The sequence below is a fragment of the Salmo salar genome, chromosome ssa10 (assembly GCF_905237065.1).
Source record: "Salmo salar chromosome ssa10, Ssal_v3.1, whole genome shotgun sequence".
NCBI classification, from domain to species: Eukaryota; Metazoa; Chordata; class Actinopteri; order Salmoniformes; family Salmonidae; genus Salmo; species Salmo salar.
Window position 1 is genome coordinate 17,328,346 of NC_059451.1, and position 27,731 is coordinate 17,356,076.

The 27,731-nt window shown below is 42.2% G+C and overlaps 1 protein-coding gene across 2 annotated transcripts in view; it reads left to right on the plus strand.

The window, feature by feature from the left end:
* Positions 1–27,731, plus strand: part of LOC106613647 (AT-rich interactive domain-containing protein 3A) — a 67,005-nt gene that overhangs the window by 29,579 nt on the left and 9,695 nt on the right. For both annotated transcript variants that reach the window (XM_045687422.1, XM_014216131.2), the window contains 3 exons: positions 9,958–10,684; positions 11,003–11,294; positions 27,454–27,526. In XM_045687422.1, the coding sequence (XP_045543378.1) occupies positions 10,341–10,684; positions 11,003–11,294; positions 27,454–27,526 (709 nt within the window). In that variant the 5' untranslated portion in view covers positions 9,958–10,340. The remainder of the gene's footprint in view (positions 1–9,957; positions 10,685–11,002; positions 11,295–27,453; positions 27,527–27,731) is intronic.

Genomic DNA, 27,731 nt, shown 5'->3' on the forward strand with positions numbered 1-27,731 from the left:
AGAGCCAATAAGATTCAAGGAGGATGATTGCATTGTCTTTCAAAATGTTTCGAAAGGGGAGGGAAGCCAGGGCCGCCGGCGTCATAATGGTGATGGCCCTCCTCATGTGACCAATTTCAACAGCGTCTCATTCATTCAGTTTTCACAGTAGGAGACTCAAACCACTTTGTAAAGACTGGGAACATCTAGTGGAAGCAATAGGAAGTGCTCAATGAACCATAGCTCACGGTGTGATTAATAGGCAACGTCATGAAGTTGAGTTCGCAATTCAGAATTCCACTTCCTGTTTCGATCTGTCTCGGGGTTTTGACTGCCATATGAGTTCTGTTATACTCACAGACACCATTCAAACAGTTTTAGAAACTTTAGGGTGTTTTCTATCCACAAGTATTAATTATATGCATATCCTAGCTTCTGAGTTTGAGTAGTAGGCCGTTTAAAATGGGCACGAATTATTTTCAAAATGCGCTGTGGCGCCCGCTATCCTAGGCGAACGTCAAGAGGTTAAACATGGTTTCCCATGCTTGTTCAATGAACCATAAAGAATTAATTAGCATGCACCTGTGGAACTGTCGTTAAGACACTAACAGCTTACAGACGGTAGGCAATTAAGGTCCCGGTTATGAAAACTTAGGACACTAAAGAGGCCTTTCTACTGACTCTGAAAAACACCAATAGAAAGATGCCCACGGTCCCTGCTCATCTGCATGAACGTGCCTTAGGCAAGGAGGCATGAGCACTGCAGATGTGGCCAGGGCAATAAATTGCAATGTCCGTACTGTGAGACGCCTAAGATGGCGCAACAGGGAGACCGGACGGACAGCTGATCATCCTCGCAGTGACAGACCATGTGTAACAACACCTGCACAGGATCGGTACAGCCGAACATCACACCTGCGGGACAGGTACAGGATGGCAACAACAACTGCCCGAGTTACACCAGGAATGCACAATCCCTCCATCAGTGCTCAGACTGTCCGCAATAGGCTGAGAGAGGCTGGACTGAGGGCTTGTAGGCCTGTTGTAAGGCAGGTTCTCACCAGACAACACTGGCAACAACGTTGCCTATGGGCACAAACCCACCATCGCTGGACCAGACAGGACTGGCAAAAAGTGCTCTTCGCTGACGAGTCGCGGTTTTGTCTCACCAGTTGTGATGGTCGGATTCGCGTTTATCGTCGACGGAATGAGCGTTACACCGAGACCTGTACTCTGGAGCGCTATCGATTTGGAGGTGGAGGGTCCGTCATTGTCTGAGGCGGTGTGTCACAGCATCATCGGACTGAGCTTGTTGTCATTGCAGGCAATCTCAACGCTGTGCGTTACAGGTGAAGACATACTCCTTCCTCATGTGGTACCCTTCCTGCAGGCTCATCCTGACATGACCCTCCAGCATGACAATTCCACCAGCCATACTGCTCGTTCTGTGCGTGATTTCCTGCAAGACAGGAATGTCAGTGTTCTGCTATGGCCAGAGACGAGCCCGGATCTCAATCCCATCGAGCACGTCTGGGACCTGTTGGATTGGAGGGTGAGTGCTAGGGCCATTCCCCACAGAAATGTCCGGGAACTTGCAGGTGCCTTGGTGGAAGAGTGGGGTAACATCTCACAGCAAGAACTGGCAAATCTGGTGCAGTCCATGAGGAGGAGATGCACTGCAGTACTTAATGCAGCTGGTGGCCACACCAGATACTGACTGTTACTTTTGATTTTGACCCCCGCCTTTGTTCACAGACACATTATTCAATTTCTGTTAGTCACATGTCTGTGGAACTTGTTCAGTTTATGTCTCAGTTTTTGAGTCTTGTTATGTTCATACAAATATTTACATGTTAAGTTTACTGAAAATAAACGCAGGTGACAGTGAGAGGACGTTTCTTTTTTTGCTGAGTTTATTACCTCAAATAACTGGTGCCCTGCACATTGACTCTGTACCGGTACCCCCCTGTATATAGTGTCGCTGTTGTTATTTTACTGCTGCTCTTTAATTACTTGTTACTTTTATTTCTTATTCTTATCTGTATTTTTTTAAACTGCATTGTTGTTTAGGGGCTCGTAAGTAAGCATTTCACTAAGGTCTACAACTGTTGTTGTATTTGGCGCATGTGACTAATACTTTTTTTTATTTGACATTTAAAACTAAACGTTCTGATCTGTTGCGTCAGCCACTTTGAGTAAAAATGTATTTTTGATGCTAGTGGTTGTATGCTAGTGGGATCTATCACATCCCACAACTGTCCTAGACTATGTTTGGAATATTTATTTCTAGCACAGAATAGGTCAACTTTTGTACTATGGTGATAGTAGATTAACATAGGCTAGTGCTTTTGCTGTTTGTTAGGCCTTCTCATTTTGTTGGCTGATGAAAACTAAATGTGGACAATTCTTCCAATATCTTCAATATGCACCTCAGAATTAGATAAGGACAGGTGCAGTTGCATCCCTGATGTGTCTGTCTTCACTTGTAGCCTGTGAGAAATACCCAATCACGGGATTGAGAGCGGGCAGCACTCCAGCACAACGGCCATTGGCTTTCAAAAGGCATGGATTTTTTTTAGGGTGCATTACAGCCACACAAAGGGGATGCCGCCGTGAAATTCGAGGCATTATCAAGTGCTTGTCAAATTGTGAATGAGAGACTAATAAAGTGTGTACAGCCTGGCAAAAAAACAAAGCTGAGCTCATGCCTTTCTAGCAACTTTTTTCAAATCATCATTGGAGTCACATCATGCAGCCTTACACTGTATTAAAAATCTAAATCTATAGCCCTACGTTTGTAGAACTAAAGTTACATAACTCTAAATTAAGCATATAGGAATACCTATTTCTTTGTTAACCACTCAACACAAAATAGCTGCATGTGCGCACTCGTTTTGGAGAAAATATATTTTATATTTTATTCAGCTTTGTTCAATTGTATTCTTCATACTATATAACAATATAAAATAATGCCACGGAATTCTAAGCAAATCTTGTCTGCTAAATTAACTAGTGTAGCCCATAGCCATTTGGCATAGCCACATCAGAACCTAACATAAGGACAACACAGACTATGCTTTTCTTTTCTTCTGAAATAGACTACATTTTCTTCATATCATGCTTCTTTAGACCTGTCTAAAGTAAATCATGGATTTTTTATGAAGGTGTAGGCTATATTGCATGGATTTATTTGACTTTTTAAAATGTAGATGTTCCCAAAGGTCTGCATCTGTGTGGAATCCAGGAGATGCTAAATGTGTAAATTACCGTGAGACCGACAGTTATTTGTTTGACAATCACTGGCTGGTGAAATTTTGTGATCGCCACAGCCCTAGTTTCAACTGAAATCCTGACTGCGCCAATCGTAGGTTGACTTCCACATCACACTATTTCCCTCCCATGGCTCAATGGAGAGTACAATGCTGCTCTTGATAGCAGGGTTGTTGCTAGCCTTGTTGCTAGCCTAGTGTTAGCCTATCATTCAGAGATGAGCACAGGCCATAGTCAATCCATCCATCCTTCATGTATTTTCAGTCCCATTGATTGACCGTGCTTTTGCTCTGAAAAATGAAAAAAAAACTGGTTTCATTCCATCAGGACTATATTGAAGTGAGTAGTCAGTAGGTTACTACCTGTGTCAGCATTTTCAAAATGGCTGAATTTGTGTGTTTGATTGAAAACTCCCCAAAATTCCTCTAAACTATTATAATAAGGAGATCATTGGATTACGATTATTCTGAAATTTGACCAACGTAATTTAATGGCTGGCTTTGCTAATCAGATTTGAGATTTGAGCCCCATTCTGAATGTGTTGTGGAAGAGGTTGGTGGAAAGTGTGGGTGACACTTCCTGAATGATCTTGTTGTTAGTGTAATGGGCTCAATAGAAGCAGTGTTATTCTCTCCAGAGGTAATACTTGGAGGAATGTGACAGAAGACCACATACCAGTAATCAAGACCAGCACTATTGACCAGGTTTTAGAAAAGGACCTTATGTATTATGGTGGTGGTCTGCAAAAGGCCTCCACCTCTATTCTAAGCAAAAAGGAGATGTCAAGATGTGGTCCGTAGTCCCAGAATATGTTGGAGAGATCCCTACACACTTCCAAACTCAACTAGCGCTTTTCTGTCCAATACCAGCTTGCCGATTTTAAATATACACTGCAAATTACAAACGTTTCCAATGCACAATTTTAGTGCTCTGTACTGTCTCATGCGTTCTTTAGGAGACTATAGTTGAATATTAGAGCACCCTTTATGTGAGGCGGCAGAGACCCTTTATCACTTTGGAATTAGACCCTTAGCGCTTTCCTTATCTCTTTGTCCTGTTTGTTCAGACCTCACAATCTTCCACCCTCACCCCTCCCTCAGTCTCTTTGCCAGTAGGTAACCAGAGGATTAACCCAATAGCTCTCATCATTCGTCCCTTATCCTTCTTTTAAACCGGCTGTCCACCCGGTTGGCTTCGTGGCAGTTCCCCCCCCCCCTCATCCAGTTTCATCTAGCCTCCAACAATAACCCTATGGTCAGATCACTTATGGTGTCCATTGCTGTAGTTTGAAGCCAAAATACATTTAAATAGGTTGCAATGATACAGTGATTGACTCAAGGTTGTGGTTCACATTGTGTGTAGTGTAGAGCAGTATACTGAAGTTACTCAGTTTGCCCTAGCCATTCACCACCTATGACGCAAAATAACTTGTTTGCACCAGAAGGCTGACCACACCTACATCAGTTTTGAATAACAAAGATGAATGATAATGGCATTATTATGCAATCACATGAATCATTGATATAGTCCCATAGTTGTTTATATAATGGTGATTAATGTGATGCAGCGCTTCAATGTTCCCTATTGACAATCAGAATGATAAATGTATGATCTAACACATACAGTCCTCACTCTATCTTGCCATGTCTGTGGGAAATCAAAGACGTTGGCCACCAAAAAAGGGCATTTGAAGCAGAGAAACCACTAGCACCTCCCACAATTCAATGTATTTTAATCAGGAACAGCAAAGACCTTGAAAGCAGTTTGCTGTTCTGCTATGGTGTGTCTCTGTAATGGATTATTTCCAAATATAGGGAAGCACATTTTGTGCAAAAGTTTAGAAAACCACTCAGTCTTGAAACAGTCAGTTTTGAATTGGGCTTAACCACTGGCTTATGAAACTGTATTGTGAAACATTGGGGGCTGCAAATTGGTGTAAGATAAATAATTATGGTCAATGATTCAACATGTATGTTTAGAATGTAATAGCAACACCACAGTTTTGGTCTGTAACCCCTAGTCTAGTTTTATGGTTGCAATAAACAGACAAGATACTTGTTACCATAGTGCTATAGAAGTTGATACAATATGATATGCTATATGGCCAAAAGTATGGCCGAGCAGTCGCACACAAGCCTAAGATCACCATGCGCAATGCCATGCGTCGGTTGGAGTGGTGTAAAGGTCGCCACCATTGGACTCTGGAGCAGTGGAAACGCGTTCTCTAGAGTGATGAATCACGCTTCACCATCTGGCAGTCCGACGGACTAATCTGGGTTTGTCAGATGCAGGAGAACACTACCTGCCCCAATGCTTAGTGCCAACTGTAAAGTTTGGTGGAGGAGGAATAATGGTTTGGGATAGGTCCCTTAGTTCCAGTGAAGGGAAATCTTAACGGTTTGTCGAGATCGTTGTAGAAGAACTTGACTGGCCTGCACAGAGCCCTGACCTCAACCCCATCAAACACCTTTGGGATAAATTGGAACGCTGACTGCGAGCCAGGCCTAATCCCCCAACATTAGCACCTGACCTCACTAATGCTCGTGGCTGAATGGAAGCAAGTCCCCGCAGCAATGTTCCAACATCTAGTGAAAAGCCTTCGCGGAAGAGTGGCGCCTGTTATAGTAGCAAAGGGAGGACCAACTCCATATTAATGCCCATGAGTTTGGCATGAGATGTTCGACGAGCATGTCTACATACTTTTGGCCATGTATTGTATGATGTTCTATTGCTACTATTTTGGATCCAACAACTGCAGTGACACAGTTGCCCTCTGGGCCAGAAAATAATGTTGTGTGAATCAATATTGAATGTCTCTCACCTCTGCTAATACAACTGTTCATCTCTGGTGTTTTATTTTTTGTCTCCTGACACACAAGCCCATAGAAGGGACAAAGAGGTTTCCCAGTGCTGTTTTAGTTACTGTATTATCCCATTCATACTAAGATGTTTTTCTGACAACTTTACCGTACCGCCAACTTTTTTCCGCTTTTTCCTTATATCTGAAAGGTATTGCCGGTATCAAAGCCAAACCTTTTTTATTTCCGCTTAACGACCTAGTAATCATTTCGGTAAAAAGGTGGAGGTGGTATAGCTCATTTATTCGTTTGCTGATCTATCACTGATCAGAAACTGTTAGCATGCAATAATGTAGCCCAAATCAAATGTAGGCCTATTATTTTGCCCGATCGCGTATAGGCAACTCCAAAAGCCAACGGAGGTTGTGAAATATGTACACAAGACAGCTTTTGAAAATAGGATTGCTATTATTTTCAGTTGGGAAAAATATTATTTGTATTTTATTCTGTTATATTCCATTATGTTCTTACTACAATGTGTTGACTGTGATCGTGGTAGGTGTGTCTTGTCTGTTTTAATGAACAAAATAATGAACAATTGATTTAATTAATTTGGGTGTAGAATAATTCAACTCAAAACATGCCATTTTATTGTTTTGAAAATGCATTTTATTAGTCTTATGTTTCTTAGGACCGGCCTAAATTAATTAATAATGGATTTCGTTTTGATGGTGTATATTCAATGGATTTATTAAAATAGACGCCCACCCACATCTGCACACCACTACTACCACTCCTCCCCGGCATCACAGCATGCTCATGGGAGGTATAAACCCCCACCTCTTTAAGGAATACCTGGGATAGGATAAAGTAATCCTTCTAACCCCCCCCAAAAAAAAGATTTAGATGCACTATTGTAAAGTGGTTGTTCAACTGGATATCATAAGGTGAATGCACCAATTTGTAAGTCGCTCTGGATAAGAGCGTCTGCTAAATGACTTAAATGTAAATGTATAGAAGGAGTATGCAGGCAAGAATGTGGTAAAAATGGGCCTGTTTGTAAGGGGGTCATATAAGCATTGGCCAATTATTATTTTATTTTTTACAGGCAAAATACAGTGAATCCTATGTGAAAGCAGTATATTTTTAAATGAGTAGAGAAGCACATTCATTGTGAACACTATCATGACTGGAGTCATAGGCCTATGGTCAAAAGCAGTGCAGTACGGGGTATTGGCCAGGGTGTCATTCCAGAGGCAACCTAGTCTGTTCAACACCTGCTTGGAGAATCTGTCTTCATATCCCTGTCAGTGTGTGCTATTGTTTCCAGAGCAACATGTGTAAAGCTTGTCTTCGTTCTGACCTAGATGTGACCTAGGCCGTGTTCAATCAAAATGGAGACCATAGAAGCAACTACTGTGCCTTCAGAAAGTATTCACACCCCCTTGACTTTTTCCACATTTGAAGATTACCAGGAAGACAGTGAATATGATTGAGTTACAGTTTTGACTTAAATCTACTTGAAAATCTATGGAAAGACCTGAAAATGGTTGTCTAGCAATGATTAATAACCAATTTAACAGAAGAATTTTGAAAAAAATGATGGGCAAATGTTTCACAATCCAGGTGTGGAAAGCTCTTACGCAGAAAGACAGCTGTAATCGCTGCCAAAGGGGATTCTAACATGTATTGATTGACTCAGGGGTGTGAATACTTATGTAAATGAGACATTTCTGTATTTCATTTTCAATAAATGTAAAGCAATTTATAAAAAATATATTTTCACTTTGTCATTATGGGGTATTGGTTGTAGATGGGCGAGAAAAAAAAATATTGAATCCATTTTGAATTCAGGCTGTAACACAACAAAATGTGGAATAAGTCAAGGGGTATGAATACTTTCTGAAGGCACTGTAGGTGCCAAATCTGGCATGTCTCCCTATGAATTGCTGTCTATGTGAGTCATTTGAGTACAGTACAAATAGATCTTAGTCATCCTAGAAAATACTCTGAGTAATGTTTTATTGGACAAATTGCATACTGGTCATGCAAATCGGGGCTGTGTCATGGATTTCCCCCTTATATTTGAATTTCTGACAAAAAATATGTCCTACCATGAATAGGGTGCCTTTTATGTCCTTCGGCCATTATGTGTGTAAATGTTGGTAAAACACTCAATTTAACAGTTGGATCACATACATCTATCTAACTAAATGAATCAAAACCATTCTAATAGCAGTGTGTTGTCATTAAAGTATGTTCTCTGTTTTCTCAGAAAATCCCAGTTTTGGTTTGTCTCACGTAATGTTTGACCAACTTCTAGGAATATTTTAACCCACTTAACCCCAAGATTTTCGCATTTTTTTTACCATCACTGTAAAGCCCTAGTTATTTTATAACTTTGGGAAAGGAATTTCTGAAGATTTTTACTTTTCTAATGTGATTCATTTACATTTGTCCCTCAGGTTGAAGGTCGACCCTCTCCTGTGAGCTGAACTCTCGTTTTAATATGTTAAAACTATTCCTTAGATATTATAATTAAGAAACATTGAACATCTATTAGTGAAATCATAGTGTAAAAGCTGATGAGCGTAACACGTCGACCCTGTTATCCATAGAAAAATAGGCTGGTTTACATTTTTAGTTAAGCTTGTATTCAATTGCCCCTCCCTGTTGCACACAACAAACTTCCATTCTCCCTGTCACAAGGAGAGTTATGGGTGATTTAAGAGAAAATGGTCAAATGACTTAAATGTCAACCCGGTTACAATCCACCCTGTCGTTTAAATGAAACTGAGTGGCTGCGGATCCAACTTCTCTAGACCCCTCTTCCCGACAGCTAAAGGTCAGAAGCTTCTGCGCATGTGCAGGATTCTTTACTTTGCACACCGTTTCTACTCACTCGGCTACCCAGAGAACAGACTACTCTGGCGAATGGTGCTCATTTAAGAACGCTGAATCAATGTCTGAAAGATCACATAATGACAGTATTCTACACAACAGAACGGAATATAATAGCATAGTATAACGTTACTTTAAGACAAAAATACCACCTCTTTAATTATACGATTTTTATATTGATTGTTAGAATGGTGGCCAATACTCAACAGCGTGCACCACTAGGCAAAATAAACTTGGTTATGCCCCCCCCGGTGCATGTCTTGTTTTTTGCCTTGGCACTATGCAACTGATTCAACCAATCAAAGCTTGATGATGAGTTGGTAATTTGAATCACCTGTGTAATGCAAAACATGTACCCAGGGGGGCCCCAGGACCGACTTTGGGGAAACCCTGCTGTAGCTTACATAACTCAAGATCTAAATGCATCTTCCCATGAAACTGATTGAGATCACATGGTTGGCTTGCATAGACATTTTCCGAATTGACTGGCCTTCATGTCTTAAAGTAATGATAGATTGTCATTTCTCTTTGCTTATTTGAGCTGTTCTTGCCATAATATGGATTTGGTCTTTTACCAAATAGGGCTATCTTCTGTATACCACACCTACCTTGTCACAACACAACTGATTGGCTCAAATGCATTAAGAAGGAAAGAAATTCCACAAATGAACCTTTTAACAAAGCACACCTGTTAATTGAAATGCATTCCAGGTGACTACCTCATGAAGCTGGTTGAGAGAATGCCAAGTGTGTGCAAAGCTGTCATCATGGCAAAGGGTGGCTACTTTGAAGAATCTCAAATAGAAAATATATTTTGATTTGTTTAACACTTTATTTTGGTTACGACATGATTCCATATTTGTTATTTCATAGTGTTGATGTCTTCACTATTATTCTACAATGTAGAAAATAGTAAAAATAAAGAACAACCCTTGAATGAGTAGGTGTGTCTAAATGTTGAAGCAGTGGCTGGTGCTTTGTCTCACATGTGTTTGTCTCTTTCCCACAGGCCCTGGTAAATCCCTTCCGGTGATGTCCACATAGAGAGATCTTCAGCCACTAGCTCTTAAGTACAGCACTCACATGGACTCTGCTAAGTGGTGAGACTTCATTGACCTTCCCTGCACTGAGAAACGGCACAAGAGTCTTCCGGCTCGGGAGCTGTGGACAGTGTCCGAGTGCATGTCTCATCGCTCTAAGGACCCTTCCCACTCTTCAAGAACCTACCCGTCAAAAGAGCTCTGCAGCCGCTGAGTTAGTTGGTCAGGCCTTCTATCCAGCCCCTCAGCATCAGGGCTTAGAGAGGTGGCAGCCCCCACCGGCCCCTGTGACTGGAGCTGTTCAGGGGGGAGGGGAAGGAGACCACTGACTGGTGCATCACTTTCCCTTGAGATGAAGCTTCAAGCCGTGATGGAGAACCTTCACAGGCAGCAGAGGGCCAAGTTGCTGATGGAACTGGAGCAGCAGCAGCAGCTGCAGCAGGGTGGCGCTCTGCAGGGTCACGGATGTACCTCCGCCCGCATTGGGGACGACCTGATGGGAAGCCCCGCCCCCGAGGCGGAGCACGCCCAGATGGCGGCGCTGGCAGCCATGAGAGCAGTGGCGGCAGGGCTGCAGAGGGCCTCAGACAGCCCCACTTCAGAGCGCAGCATTAAGGGAGAGGAGGAAGATGATGAGGATGAGGAAGGAGAGGAGCAGTACAAGGATATGATGGACTCTGTGGAAGAGGAGCAGATGTGAGTAGGACTGCCTCATTCTTCTACCCTGTTGTCTTCATTTCACCTTGAATGTCTGTCTGGGTGCTTTGCTCTGGTCTTTGTTCACTTGTAATGGGTGAGCGTTTCATACACATTTCCTCAATCTTTACCATTTAGCCTATATAATGCAACACCTTTTTAAGGTTTCAATAGTGTGTTAGCTAGCTTTCCATCGAATGTGATCATTGCCCTTACTGGTTACACAAGTTCACCAGTATACAGGTATATTTCAGGTATATGCCATTTTGTGTACGGTGTTGTAATATGCGGGTGGCGTGGCTTTTCTCTCGGCTGCAGAAAGCAGAAGTGGGATGAGGAGGACTTTGAGGGGGACATGGAGGAGGACTACGAGGACGAGCTAGTCAACGAGGGCCTGCCTACAGGCCGGGAGGCGGTGGCCCCGGGGAAGGGCATCCTGCTGCTGCCTCACCGCCAGCTGCACCCCCACTCCCAGCTGCTGAAGCCGGCCCGGCCCAGCACCGACCCAGACCAGGAGCCCCGAACGGCCATCCTCCCCCCACACGGATCCCAGAGCCAGCTGGGTGGCCTGGACCATGGGGACTGGACCTACGAAGAGCAGTTCAGACAGGTAGGACTCGGGGGTAGCCTAGCGGTTAAGAACGTTGGGCCAGTAACCGAAAGGTTGCTGGTTCGAATCAACCAGACGACTAAGTGAAAAATCTGTCATGAGCCCTGTAGCACGTCACTTAACCCATATTGCTCCTGTATACTCTGGATAGAGAGTCTGCTAAATGACAAAAATGTAAATGTTATAGTACACTCAGTAGTAGTATGATATCATCATATACAGCGGGGCTCTCCCATTTGCACCCTCCCTTCGTTGAGGTATGCTCACATTGGAAAGAGTCTTGGCAAATTTAAATTCTGTTGATGTAAGCAGAAAGACGCCAGGTTGTGTATGAAGATGTCATATTGCTGAGTCTACCGTTAACCTTCCTTAGCAGTCTCGCGTTTACTGTAAAGGATTTTGGTTATGAGCAGCTGTAGTTGAGCGCAGTAGTACATTTAGTTGCTCTCAAGAACAAACATTAACCATTTGGTACATACATTTAAAGCTGGGACATTGCATTTATACTCCTAGCGTAAAACAATGGCAAAAGAACATGTGCAGGACACAGGGCAGCCCAGCATCCACATTGTTTATGCATATGTTTCCATTGTAGCTAATGCTAATGCATAGGTTAGCTAATGCTAAAGCTTAGTTGTGTAAAAATAATAGGTTAAACCTGTGAATTCAATTGCATTATTTAAACCTAAATGATATTATCTGGTGTGAAAACAAAGTATTATCAACCATAAAACATGATTGTTTGCACTAACATGCCTAGCTGTCAGAAATATGCACTTCTACATAAGCCAACGGCTGTAAACGCTGCCACAGCGTATTTTAGAAAAATTGGGAAATGCAAGGTTTGCAACACAGATTGTCATTATTTGATCAGACTTCGGAAGTTATGCAATAATGACACAAAAAGGGTGGTAATGTATAGGGGAGTTTGTGTATTTGGTCATATTACAGTCTAACTAGATTTCTTTTAACCATAATTATACGTCTTAAGAGTTTATCTAAAAGGATATGTGCCTTTTAATGTGAGTTACTTAAATTGTTGCTTTCAACAAATGTTTGACTGTGTTATAAGACCCACTGCAAAATGTGTTGCATTTGTCATGTTGTAGTACATGTTATCAGGAAATGTCAGTAGCTAGGTTTCCATCCAATTGGCGACGGATTACCCTGTGAATATTCACGTTTTTCCTCCAGTGGTGGATTTCCACCAAATTGTCTTGTTGCAGATAAAAATCAGCGCGTGATGACGTAGTCCTGAAAAATGTACCTTTTCCCTTAAGTTTTCATGTACCGAATAAAAAAAATCTAAAGTTCAATATGTTTCCATCGCATTTTCAACTCTACAGTTTTCTCACAAATAGCAAATGTGCCTACTCTGGTCTCGGCACGTGCGCTCTAGCCGACAGCTTGCGGATACAGTCTACATGGTGAGACTATTATGGATAAGAGAGAATATTTTTATTTGTCAAACGGCTGTCAAGCATCGATCGTCATGTCACCAGAATAAGACCCTCGATATTTATTGGAAAGGAGCTCTGTGCACTTTCACCACCCTGTGAAGTTCATCTTATTTCATCTTTAGCCTGACAAACTGCATGGTTTACCGAGTCGAAGTGGGAGGACCACACACCATATCATCGAGTGACTCCAAGTTTACTTTGATACGATGGTTATTATATTAATATTTGCACATAAAGGCATTTCCACCGCCATTTCTCGCATAATACATTTTACAGACACAAAAAAATCCCACCATGTCAAACAAACAAATGATCTGTCGCAATTTATAAAATTTATAAAATTGGAAACTTCCTGTTTCCATCACAGCTGTCGGGATTTTATTTTATACGGTATGACTTTTTTCGCATAAAAACTGTGGATGGAATCATGGTTAGTGTTGCTGAAATGATCCGAGTTATATCACGGTCACCTCAGAAAGGATGAATATTGTTGACAGTTAATAATTAAGAGTGCCAGTATGTTTTTCTTCTTTGCCTACCCCCCCCCCCCCCCCCACCCCCCAAGTTAAATATGTTTTTCTTACGATAATAGCTGAGTAGAAGTTTTGTGATGGTCTGTGCCTCTCCCTGGGGAGGAAGGGGTTAAGACTGTAGAGTTTATTTTGGGTAGGTGGGTGGAGGCAGTTGGAATGTGCCTGAGGGAGAGTGATAATCTGGCCATTCTGGACCCAGACCCTCTCAGAATGTTGCATGTCTCTATCAGTCTGTGCCAGTTGGAACCATTCCAATCTGATATGTGGGCCCTACATACAAACTAGACATTCAGGTGAGCGTATTATGGGTGTCCATGTTACATGACAGCCAGCTTGCCTTTAGTCTAACCTGATCATGAAACATAGGAGTGTCTATCCTCTTGGCTGAAGAAAGGTCTGACTAAATCAGCCTCAGTGTGGTCTGGGCGGACGTCTGATAAAATATGTGGTCATAAATTAATCAACATTTCTAGGCAGGTTGCCAGTAGCCCCTGATAGAATATATCTGCCAGAGGCAGCTGAACTAAAAAAATGATTCATTGGGTGGATATCAAATTATACCAGCAGTGGATAATGTTTGCCAGTTAAACTGATTTGCCCCTGGTATAGTGCCATTTGAGCTGTGTTATTTTAGTGAGACCCACCCCCTGGTACCTGTACATACACCTATCCACAGATATTTTTATATGACAGCACTTGTTTTACTACTACCCGGCCCTCTTTTTCCATTCGGAGTTGTTTACTCCCTCAAACACGAGGGAGAATCTTGTACCTTTTTTTTCCTCTACCAACCTGTAGGCCTATCTGTTAATATCTGTTACTATTTGACATCTGATAAGGCATAGCTCATCATAACCATCCATTAACACAATCACATGAGATGAGAACCTGGTGCTTTTGGGACTACGTCCACAGTGAAAATGTACCTGTGTTATGTCCAAAATGGCACCCTGTTCACTGTACTACTTTTGTCCAGGAAGTAGTGCACTATGTAGGGAATAGGATGCCATTTCAGAAGCAGCCTTGGTGCTCATTCACCAGAGGCAGGGCTCTACACTGACCTTTTTTTACAAGGAACACGTGTGCGCCTAAGTTGGAAAATGAAGGCGCACTCAAAGGAATTTAGGAGCACAATGAAAAATATTCTAAAATATTAAAGCTAGAATCTTTTTTCTAGGCGCACTTTTGCTCTTAAATTAAGTCTAGGTCGCACAGCAAAATATTTAGCATAAAATGGATGCACTGTAGAACCATGAGAGGGTAAACTCCATGTTTTACCTCCCTGTTCAGAACTGACTCATTAACCCTGCAGCTAGTGTGTAGACATACATATTCACCTCTTCTATTTGTTCAAACACCTTGAAACATGTTTGAATTATGATGACAGCATGCAGTGTATTCAGACCTCTATAACAAACATGTCCAATTCAAAGATCATTGCAAGCACTTTTTAAATAGAGAGAAATATTTAAGTAAAATTATTAGTGTTTAACTTAACGATTTCCAGACGAAACCACTATCTGGGATTTTTGTATTTTTGGGCCTTTTAGGATAACAATTACCACGTTCCTTAAAGTTGACTAATCACAACAGTCATTGTGTTGAAGGGGAATCTGCTGCTTGTCCACAACAAGGCGGAGAGTGCTTCAGAAATAATTGTGTTGACCTGCCGACTGTCCATTGCCTAAACCTTCTCCCATTACACTACCATTCTCAGGCTAGAAAACTCCAGAAGCAAAAAAAAACCTTTGTACCCACTCTTGCCTCTCTTCTTCTGTATTTTTAAATACACACAGCAGGGAAGATGGAACACAGATGGACAGTAAAGAGGGTATCTCTTTAAAAATTCATTGCACTCCCTATTATCAGGGAGTTGGCATTAAATATTGATTTGCACGCACACACATGGAATGGGGGAAGGGCAGTGACCACAGGAAATGAAGGGCGAATTGGAGCCAATACAGAGTGCCACTTATTGGGATTGCTCGCCAGCACAATTCTGCTGATACAACTCCTATACCGATGGCATTCCTTAATGTTCGCCTCTGAAATGTGTTAACAGTTTCTTCCTGACTGTTTAGTCAGCGCTCAAATGACAAAATATGTGTAGCCTATAGCTAGGCCAGCCTACTTGTTAGTGTCAAAGCAACTGCCTTGCAGTTTTGCATTTTAGCTTATCTCAGTATTTTTCAAACCTTTATTTATTTTGTATGACTTGGTGTTTACCAGCTGCTGTCTATGTATTGTAACAATTGCAGTTTTTCATTCGAAAAAAATATGAACTGTCTAAAAAAACAATTTCACTATATCCTGAGATTTAGCTTTTAATATAATTTCTATATTTCTACATTTAGGCCTAAATCCTAAAAACATGATATTGATCAGCCAATGACTATTAGTGAAACATCCTTGTAACCCACACAGTTTTGCTCAAATGTGACTTAAGCCTTTTGCCTTTGGTGTAACCACTGTAAAACAGTTTGTCTCTCTGAAACCATTTAGCCTATAAAGGTTTGCTCATACAAATGTAGTCCATTGGCCTGATTATAAATAAATGAAATCAAAACTTGGAGCAAGGTCAGTGAAGTATTGCGTCCAGTTCGCACAGCATTTACTTGTGACCCAACCATTTTATATAGTGCACAACAGACCATTGGAGGAGCATATGCTGAAGACAGTTTGACAACTGAATTTTTCTACAGATCTGCCTTAAAGTGCCCTGGGAAACCTTTGGGTGTGCTCCATTTAACACAAAGAAAGAACAGGGTTAATGGAACTTGGCATCCCACGAAAAAACAATGGAATGAAAACAAAAAAAACAGCGACATGGGAAGCCCTATTAAAGTCTTCCTGTTGAATCAAGGAGAAATTAAGGGATGTAACTAAAGGGTCTGGGAGGGAGAGAGCAGGGAGGAGTTACAGTTTGAACAACAGCCAAGCAGTACAAGTGTAGTGAATACTGGCCTTTGGCTATGAAGTAGAGTGTTGGAAAGTGTCCAGCTTCTAGTTGCTGTGCAGCTGATGTCAGAACTGTGCAACCAAGGGGATTCTGGGAATTGGCAGGCGCACAATATGGAGTTGAAGGGGGGTAGCTAGTAGCAGGAATGTAAACAAAGATTGCATAAAGGCCAGCACTTTTTTGCGTGTTCCCATTTTGGTGCTTGAACCTTTTTGTATTTGGTTTGAAAGGGAAACCTAGTCAGTTGTCCAACTAAATGTTTTCAACTGAAATGTGTCTTCCTTATTTAACCCAACCCCTCTGAATCAGAGAAGGCACCTATACAGTGTTTTTAGTTATCTGAAAAGTCTAGCCTTGTATTTCTTCATAACTTGATTTGATTTAGGAATAACTGTGAGTTGTCTGCTAATACATTATCAGGGAGTGGACTGAGATTATACAACTTGCATTTCCTTTATTGGCTTAAAGCAATTAAAAAACTAAAAGGGTTGACATTGCTGGACTTCTCAAGCCATACATCTGTCTTTGTGGATGCCTTGTGTCTTTTGTAGTGTCTAATCTATACATTTCTATACAAGGCTTAAACTCTGTCTCCATTTGGTACTCCCCACCTTCTTACTGTATGAAAGCCTAGAATGTGACCTTGTGCAATAATACAAAGCTATGTATTAGTGTTTCACACTGCCTCGCATTTTTGAATCCACCTTATTTGAAATAGATTGGTGTGATAGGAAAATGTCACTAGGGTAAAATATGAACTTACAATTTAATCCGTAAAGACCCATTATGAGCGTGACATTCATACAAAGCATGATGTGTGAGATTAACAAGCCACACCTTGTTTGGATCCCATTTACATCTGGAAGATGTTTAGGATTCAAGTCAAAACAGTGGACAGTGTCATGACTCCCCCTGATCTTCATATGACAATGGTGGGTCTTTGTCAGCTGTTTTGTCTTGGTAGGAGGTGGGCTTGCCAAGTCCAGGCTGAGTAGCACACCTCCTACCACCTCCATGGTTCCTCTCTTTGTCCTTTAACTCAATCTCCACAACATGGGGGAGGACAGCTGACAAGGAGAGGACAAATCAAGGGTCAGCAGAGGTTAAACGTTCACCCATACAACCTATTGATCTGGATGGTCTGGTCACGCGACCAGGACATCTCCTTCCCTAAAGAGCCCTATGGAAAGGGCTGCTGAGGGGGCAGGACCTGGGCTGTCGTCAACCATTACCTTCATTGCCCAAGCCATCAATCATTCTGATTGACACTTGAGGCGCCTTACCCCAGCCCTCTGCTGCACAAACAACTGGAGCCTTTCTCTCCAGACATAACGTCTTCTGTTCCCTCCAGATTGTCTGCTGGTCCTGTTAGGTGACGCAGGTTTTGGTTTGTTTCGTGACACTGGCTTGAACCCTGAGTTTCGCTCCTATCTCTGTCTCCATCTCTCCAACGTTTAGAGACAACATTATCACTTCATCTCCACTGGCGCTGAATAAATGCTTCCAGCTTGAGCATGAATAGTCATTAGATGTTTATCTCGTTGCTAAGCAGAAGTTTTGGGCCTTTTTTGGGGTTAATTACGCTTATCAGTCTCTAACGTGGTAATGTAGTGTGGAAAGGTTCCAATCTATATAAAGGACCTCTTTGTTTTGTTAGGTGATGTTGTTGTTCTTAGAACCTGTTCTTGTTCGTGCCAATAAAACATTTCCCCACCCACTCACATTGCTGCCATGTGAATCTGCAGCTTGCTCACAGTTCTGCCCTACCTTCTTTGTCATTTATAAACATGATACTATTCATTAGACATTATACAATGGGTGGGTCTAATCTTGGACGCTGATTGGTTAAAAATGGCATTCCAGCCGGTGTCTATTCCAGAAGTTACCACTGGCTAAAACTGACGTTGAAATGCCTTTTTACTCTGTTCCATCTCACTGCGCAATCCACTGTCTCATCAGCCCAGCCAGACAATTTTATAAACTTTATCTCCACTTAAAAAGCATCTAGACATTATCTCCCTTTTTTTTAGACTAGAAATTGGTTTTCAATAGCGGAGATTTGTTTAAACCTTGCTGTCTGTCTCTCTGACATTTGCAACATTGTTTCAGTAATGAAATTAGATCTCCAGCTGTCCCATAGTAATGTACGTGTAGGGGTCGGGAGTCGAGACAGACAGGCAGGCAGGCAGCGTTTCTCAGCCAGTCGAAATCATGAATCAGCTTAATTTGTATTGATATAAACAACGAAATGTCAATAGAAAACAGGTCAAATGAAACGAAATGCAGCTGTCTTTCCAGTTTCAGTTTGAAGTGATTGTGTTAGCTGTGTTGTTGGATAGCTCCTCTGAACAACTGTGTTCTGATGAGAGAGTGCATTTTCTATGCCAGGTGAAATCGCGCATCATTAGCTTGTTCTTATGAATGTATCCAAATAAATGTCACTAGAAAACAGCTTTAACAAATGCAAATGCAGCTATTTTGCTGTTATTCTGGCTGCACTTTTTGACGTGACTGTACGTTAGCCGTAGTTGCCTAGCTAGCAAGCAAGGGATAAGAACATTGCCAGCCGGTATGACATTTAGAACAAACAATTGGGTCGCATCCATAGATGCATGTAATATTCATATGTGTAAACATACTGAATTATAATTGGATGCATTTTACCGCCGTATCATACTGTGCTATGATTGGTTAAGACCACCCAGATGGTTAGGTCATGGTCAGTGGATCATGGTTGGAGATACGTGGACATGCAAGTGCACACTGTGTACAGCAACTTACCAGTTAGTGACACAAAACTGAAGGAGATCCAAGCAGAAACATAAAAGGACTCTCAACTCACACAGCTGAGGAAAGTCATACAGGATGGGTGGCCTGAGGAGAGGAGAAAATGCCCTCAGAGCGTCTCAGAGTTCTGGAACCATCGTGATGAACTATCACAGATCAACGGAATCATTTTCAAAGGAGAGAAAATCATTATTCCTACCAGTCTCAGAGAAGAGATTTTGACAAAGATCCATGCTGGACACATGGTCATGGAAAAGTGCAAACAGAGAGCACGGGACATTTTGTTTTGGCCCGGAATGTGCAAACAAATAGAGGACATTGTTGGTAGATGCACCATCTGTCTTGAACGACGCCCCTCAAACACCAAAGAGCCAATGTTACCTCACTGTATCCCAGACCGACCCTGGCAGGTCGTGGCAACCGATCTGTTCACCTGGAACAACGAGGACTACATCGTAACAGTGGACTACTACAGCAGATACTTCGAACTCGACAAGCTTCACAGCACCACATCTGCAGCTGTGATACACAAGCTGAAAGCAGCCTTTGCCAGGCATGGCATTGTAGAGACTTTAATATCTGACAATGGGTCCTGTTACAAATCAAATGAGTTTGAATCCTTCACAAAAGCATGGGAGTTCACACATGTCACCACAAGCCCACATTACCCTCAAAGTAATGGCCTTGCTGAAAAATCTGTGCAGATTGCTAAATCACTCATGGACAAAGCAAAAGTAGACAAGAGAGACCCCTACCTCAGTCTCCTTGATTACCGCAACACTCCAGTTGACAACTTCAAATCACCAGCCCAGCTGTTGATGAGCCGCAGACTTCGCTCAATCCTTCCCAGCACCAACCAGCAGCTGCAACCTGAGGTCGTCAGCTACAAGGACAAAAACATGCACAGAGACAACAATAACAAAAGCGATACTACGACAGGTCAGCTAGACCACTGCCACCACTGATCGACGGAGAGTCAGTTAGAATCCAGGAGTATGGCCTCTGGAAACCAGCAGTCGTCATCCAGCCAGCTGACACTGAACGTTCAAATCACGTCCGCACCGCAGAAGGAGCGGTGTACCGCCGCAATCGTCGTCACCTACTGAACACAAAAGAACAACACACTGATGAGATGAACTGTTCCCCTGAAAGAGAACGTGATGGACTAAATACACACACAGCACAACATACACCGTACTTACCTGCAACACCACAAGAACTGTTGACTGACACAGAAGCATGCTCTGCATCATATCGCACAAGGTCAGGAAGAGGGGTCAAGCCCAGAATTGTCCTAGACCTGTGAAATGTCAAAGGGTGTAGGTGGATCGCTGCCATAAAAGAGTTCCAGACTGTAAACTTGTTATTGAAAGTTCACTTGAAATGCTTTGGTATTGTATTTGTTTGAAATGTTAAGATGTCATTTCTACAGTGAAAGCTGAGTTGCTGAGAATCCCTTGTTCGAAACGTAACAGTATGTTGGATCATTGTTTCAGAGTCTATGTTGATTCAGTTGGTGTAGTATGCAATATCAATGGTTACTTACATTGAGTTCAAACTGCAGAGCATGTATTCAAAAGAAACGCTTAGAATATGTAAAACATTTTTCTTTTGTTTTAAAAGAAGGGGGATGTAATATTCATACGTGTGAACATACTGAATTATAATTGGATGCATTTTACCGCCGTATCCTACTGTGCTATAATTGGTTAAGACCACCCAGATGGTTAGGTCATGGTCAGTTGATCATGGTTGGAGATAGGTGAACATGCAAGTTGTAGCTAGCTAATAAAGAGCTACGTTAAGAAAGATCCTGTAGTACTGCATTTTATTATTTTGTACAGAGCGTGCAAAACAAGACAATGCAGAACAAAAAGACGTCACAACTGGGTCGCGTCTCTGGCAACCAAACCGACAGGATGAACGACCAGATGGCTTGGGTAGCAACCTCAGATTTGTATCAGGAATATATCTCGTGGAATGATGAAATGGTATGAATAAATTCATCTAAATAGGGGTTTTCATGAAAATATGTCAGTCATTATTTGAATAGGTTAGTAAGCTGTTGTTTGGAGGATATATTGGCACGGTTTGCCAGGCCTCAACTTCGTCTCGAGCCTAACGACACCCATGCCAATATATCCTCCAAACATTGGCTTCTATGGCATTATCATTTAAGTGTAGTAAGGATAGGCCTTTAATACATCATCCATGCAGTTAGCCATGTAGAGGCTCTCACAAGCTACCAACTATTCTACATTCATCATCAAAGTCTGTACTGGCTGTATGTAAGAACAGCTGGGGTTAGTGGGAATGGGATACATGTATCATTTGAATATTGTTCATTCTATTTCCATGTCATGTATCGTCAAGTGGTGTTCACTCTCTTTTCACTTAAAATGTAAATATATACAACGAAATACATGATTATTACTTTGCCATAGGCCCTATATAGGATTACTTTAATCATTTAAATGTAGTTATTTTATTGACTACATTAATTGGCAGAATTCAAACATATTACATGTGCTATCACCATTATTCTTAATCCACACAAATCAATTCCTTTAAATTATTTTGACTGTCCTCTCAACTCTCTTCAGTTCTTAGAAAATGCAGCAATACTCACTACGAGAAACAGCTTTTGTTTTTGCTTCTGAGTATTTCAGTTTCAGTTTTAAGTTCTATTATGTGCAGGATACACATGGTATACACCGTTCAACGAAATACATACTTCCCTGCGTCTTAGTCCTTTGATTGTGCCCCAACCCTCTGTTCATAAGGTGAATCTCGGATTTAAAGATCGGGAATTCAGTCAGGATTAAGATGTGTTGGAGCGTGTTTGGCAGTGTGTTCTGTCTCTGTAGGTATAGTGCTCAGAAAGGCTGAATTTGTTCTCAGGTTTAAAAATGAGTAAATGTCTGCTCATGCATAGGTTTCTGTATTTGTTTGGGTGTAGAAAGAGGAGAGAGACAGACTGGAAAGTCATAAATGGCCTAGTTTCGGACTCATTCAAATACATAGTGGAACTTCTTTTGCTATTCATTCATTGACCATCCGCAAGTGTGAATTCTTTCTTACTGTGTTAATTATGTCTTCACACTACACTAGAAAGAGGTACAGACTGGGGATGATTTTGGAAGACGTCAATCTTTATTTACGTACTACTTTGGTATATTCTGCAAGTCACTTTACCCTGTAGGTATTAGCTCCTTATTTTCACTTCAAAAACAAACTACAGTATGCTTTGCTGGTTCCTTCTTCTTGAGCTTAGATTATGGGAAAGGGGGATACCACTTGTACAACTGAATGCATTCAACTGAAATGTGTCTTCCGCATTTAACCCCTCTGATGCAGAGTGGTGCGGGGGGGCTGCCTTAAATCGACATCCACGTCATCGGCGCCCGGGGAGCAGTTGTATTTGGGGGTTAACTGCCTTGCTCAGTGGCAGAACGACAGATTTGTACCATGTCGGCTCGGGGATTTGATCCAGTGACCTTTCGTTTACGCTCCTATCCGCCAGGCTACCATGGAGTCTTAATTTCCTGTTCCTGCAGCCCAGTAAAACTTTGACTTGATTTGTACAACTAATTTTCCTCTTGAGTGGAAATATTCTCTAGAAGGCACAAAATATACACAATTATGATGATACATTTTTTCTTAGGGAAAAAAAAGGTAAGCTCTTAGTTGTGTAACATAATATAGTAGGCCATAGCATAAAATAAGTGTATTATACTCAACCCAATGATTTATCTGTTTCTACACGCCAACTCAAATTGATAAATTCAGAACGGTTGGTTCTTTTAATTCAATGCTAGCAAACTCAGCTAGCGTAGTGTTAGCTCTTTAGCTTCCTTACCTCACTGTGATGCATTACCATTAATGTGATTTCTTATTTGGAACTGTGGTTTTATATCTCTTTGAGTTGAGTGTGTATGAGTGTGATAATGAGTAAAAGGGAACAGCCAGCACCACAGTGTGGTGTTGAACTGTCCTTGTTCACTTGACAGCCATGTGAAAACGCCGAAAGCTAGCATAGGAGGGATACAGCTAGGAACAATGCACTATTTGAATAAGAGCGATCATGTACCGATGTTCACAAACCATATCCAGAACCTTCTCACACTGGTGAAGTCGAGCTGCATGTTTGCTCCCTCCCCCTCCTGACCTTTCCCTCCCATCCCCCACTCGTGTGTGTGTGTGTGTGTGTGTGTGTGTGTGTGTGTGTGTGTGTGTGTGTGTGTGTGTGTGTGTGTGTGTGTGTGTGTGTGTGTGTGTGTGTGTGTGTGTGTGTGTGTGTGTGTGTGTGTGTGTGTGTGTGTGTCAGCCCTGCCCGGAGGTGATTGTCAGGTGTGAAAGGATGGGTAAGTGTTTGTGTGACACATCAGCTCAATGCAGTTCCCTCTCAATGTCCATGTGGGGATAGGGTTCAATCGCTAGGCCCAATTATGTGCTACGTGACACTTCTCACCCGGTGCCATGATGATTTGCATGGGACTCCGGTTGCTGTTGTTTATCTTAACTGATTTGAGTACCAATTCCAGCTACCTGCGCTGGAATTATTCATGGTATTTGACATGAAACAGTTTTTTTTTGTGTGTTTGTGTTTAACCCAACAGGCACACGACAAGCTTGACCTGCACACAGTAGTTAGAGCATTCAGAAATGAACATGTTGCTTATCTTGTGTCCAATGATCCAAGAGTTACTAATGAAGAAACATTGGAAACAGCCAAATAAACATGGTGCGCTCAACCATTTTATGTAGTTTGCACAGACAATGCATTGAAGTGGTCTCTGACTATCTGTTTGCCTATTCACATTGTAACATTCTGGGTGGATCGAAGGAAATCTGGTTTGGCAGGAAAACTGCTCACGTTAAAACTCCCTGCTACTAAAAGTTACATCTAAAACGCCTGCCTACTTTGCCGCAGTATCACTGGGGCACACATAAAAGTAATGTACTGTAATGCTCACCACCAATGTCATTGACACAGCTCTTTGCGACACAATCGCACACAAGGAGACGGTCAACGCCCTATCAGTGTGTATACTATAGATTTAGGTTGATGTGACAACCTGTAGCCCCCAAACCCCACCCAGCCCAGATAAACAGATGTGTTCTACTAGAGGTATGTGGGGGAGGGGTGGGGGGTCTGGTTTGGAGGGGGGATTAGATGGGTGTCTGTGTGGGGGGTCTCTAAGAGTTTCCTGGGAAAAGGATGCAGCTGTATCCAGTAATACGAGAGAGAGAGGGGCCCAACTAAAGGGAGTGGTGGTTGATAGAGAGAGGGGGTGGGGAAGGGAACCTGATTGGTGGGTTTCTCTAGTAACTTGTGTCAGGAAAGTTAACTGTTTAAAGAAAGAGGAGCATGCTCCATGGCTTTGCCTAAGTAAATTGATTCTGCTTGTCAGGGATGGTGTCAGTAATCTTGTTCAGAGTGGTTGCTGCGGTCCCTCAACCTCTCCAACTGTCTTGTTCACCCGCCACTGGTACTCCAAACCTTTTGCTATGGCTTGGCCCAGCTAATGACTTTTCTTTGAGATGAATCTCATGCTAATCTTCAGTCTAAACCAGGGGACTCCAAAGTAATTTTAGCGAATGGCCCATTGTTTTTATAAGAAAATCTTATTTTCAATATACAGTACAGGCTCACAGTATAGCAATTATCACATTGCCTAACCAGAATTGACTGAATTCATTGAGGTTCACATTAGATTAGATGGCTGGATACAATTGGGCCCCCAGATATCATGTCTCAGACCCCTGGTTAAGCTATGAAGCCAAAAGGGTATCCTATACCAGATGAAGAGAGCACACAAATCTCCCTATTGACTACACACAGTTGAAGTCGGAAGTTTACATACACCATAGCCAAATACATTTAAACTCAGTTTCACAATTCCTGACATTTAATCCTAGTAAAAATTCCCTGTCTTAGGTCAGTTAGGATCACCACTTCATTTTAAGAATGTCAAATGTCAGAATAATTGTAGAGAGAATGATTTATTTCAGCTTTTATTTCTTTCATCACATTCCCAGTGGGTCAGAAGTTTACATACACTCAATTAGTATTTGGTAGCATTGCCTTTAAAAAGTTTAACTTGGGTCAAGCGTTTCAGGTAGCCTTCCACAAGCTTCCCACAATAAGTTGGGTGAATTTTGGCCCATTCCTCCTGACAGAGCTGGTGTAATTGAGTCAGGTTTGTAGACCTCCTTGCTTGCACACGCTTTTTCAGTTCTGCCCACATATTTTCTATAGGATGAGGTCAGGGCTTTGTGATGGCCACTCCAATACCTTGACTTTGTTGTTCTTAAGCCATTTTCCACAAATTTGGAAATATACTTGGGGTCATTGTCCATTTGGAAGACCCATTTGCGACCAAGGTTTAACTTCCTGACTGATGTCTTGAGATGTTGCTTCAATATATTCACATAATTGTCCTCCCTCATGATGCCATCTATTTTGTGAAGTGCACCAGTTCCTCCTGCAGCAAAGCACCCCCCCCCCCCCATCCCCCTTTCTCCTCCAAACATAAATGGTCATTAATAAGGCCAAACAGTTCTATTTTTGTTTCATCAGACCAGAGGACATTTCTCCAAAAAGTTCAATCTTTGTCCCCATGTGCAGTTGCAAACTGTAGTCTGGCTTTTTTTATGGTGGTTTTGGAGCAGTGGCTTCTTCCTTGCTGAGCTGCCTTTCAGGTTATGTCCATATAGGACTCGTTTTACTGTGGATATAGATACTTTTGTACCCATTTCCTCCAGCATCTTCACAAGGTCCTTTGCTGTTGTTCTGGGATTGATTTGCACTTTTCGCACCAAAGTATGTTCATATGTAGGAGACAGAACACGTCTCCTTCCTGAGCGGTATGACGGCTGCGTGGTCCAATGGTGTTTATACTTGCGTACTATTGTTTGTACAGAAGAACGTGGTACGTTCAGGCGTTTGGAAATTGCTCCCAAGGATGAACCAGACTTGCGGAGGTATACAATTTCTTCTGAGGTCTTGGCTGATTTCTTTTGATTTTCCCATGATGTCAAGCAAAGAGGCAGTGCGTTTGAAGGTAGGCCTTGAAATACATCCACAGTTACACCTCCAATTGACTCAAATTATGTCAATTAGCCTATCAATTAGCCATGACATCATTTTCTGGAATTTTCCAATCTGTTTAAAGGGACAGTCAACTTAGTGTATGTAAACTTCTGACCCACTGGAATTGTGATACAGTGAATTATAAATGAAATAATCTGTCTAACCAAATGTTGGAAAAATGACTTATGTCATGCACAAAGCAGATGTCCTAACCGACTTGTCAAAACTATAGTTTTAACAAGAAATGTGTGGAGTGGTTGAAAAACAAGTTTTAATGACTCCAACCTAAGTGTATGTAATCTTCCGCCTTCAACTGTAGATACTCTGTGGCAAACAGATATGCCCTCTTGTTTATGTTTGCTGTAACTTATGTGATCTCATTTTGTCCAGACAGTTCTATTGTCAAGGCGATGATCTTTTCCCAGGCAGGTTAGGCCTATCTCAGGAGCCTACAGTAGGAATGCTGGCAGAGCAGACCGGCTGTGGATTGGATAGAAGGAAAAGGAAGAACACGGCGGTTGCGCTGTGGAGGAGGAAGAGGTGGAGGGAGGCATGGGGGGGAGATCTATTACAAACTTGTGAGAGAGGGAGAAAGAGCGAGAGAGACTGAGGGGAGCCATTTTGAAGATTTATGGCATGGCACTCCTCGAAATGCAGGCATCCTGTAATTAAGACTTGCCTTGCCTCCAGCCCTACATTACCGCTCTCCCCGCCTAATCATCCAGCCCCCCATCCCTCTGATAATAAGATCTTACGGCAGCTTGGCGTCACTAATGAGCGCTAAATGCCACAAAGAGAATGGCCTGTTTGTGGTTACACAACAAGAGCCTGAAAAAAGCACTCCCAAACCAGAGTAGAGTTTTACATTTTGTGCTCTGGTCGAGCTGTTGTAATGATGAAGAACCTTGTGTAGCAGGTATACATATATATATATTTCACCTCAGGTATACATTTGGTTTGTAAGCTGCACGTTTGTTTGACATTCTAGCCAGTCAAAAGATACTTTTCACACCAGCAAGTGTGAATCAGACTGTAGTGAACAATCTTCATACCGCAATTGAAGTTGCCTCAATAGCCCACTGTATTCCCCTGAGCATGTGATCCACTTTTACTGTTAACTTTCACTGAGCTCTCAGCTATAGCAGCAGGGCCACATCAGGTTTTCATCAGACTGGGCCTCCTCTCTCGACTTGATGGCATTCTGAGGCTGAGGCTCCATCCTCCATTTTGGGGCAATAATGGCTCTCAACCCCCGTTGGTAATCTGCTCCCAGCTGTAACCTGTTTCATCTCTTCCCCCTCCCCTCTTCTCATCTCCTCAACAGCTCTATGAACTAGATGGCGACCCCAAGAGAAAAGAGTTTCTGGATGATCTATTCAGCTTCATGCAAAAGAGAGGTGAGGGAGTGTCGTATGTGTCAGAGAGTACTGTACCTTTCTGTCCCTCGATCTAGCAGAGCCACATCAATGCCAATAACTGCCATGACTCGACGGAGACTGGAAGGCTGTACTGTTTGCCTTGGTGGATTAGTACTGGGAGGCAGTGTTCTGTTCTCTGGCCCAGTGGTTCCCAACTCCAGTCCTCAAGTACCCCCAACAGTAC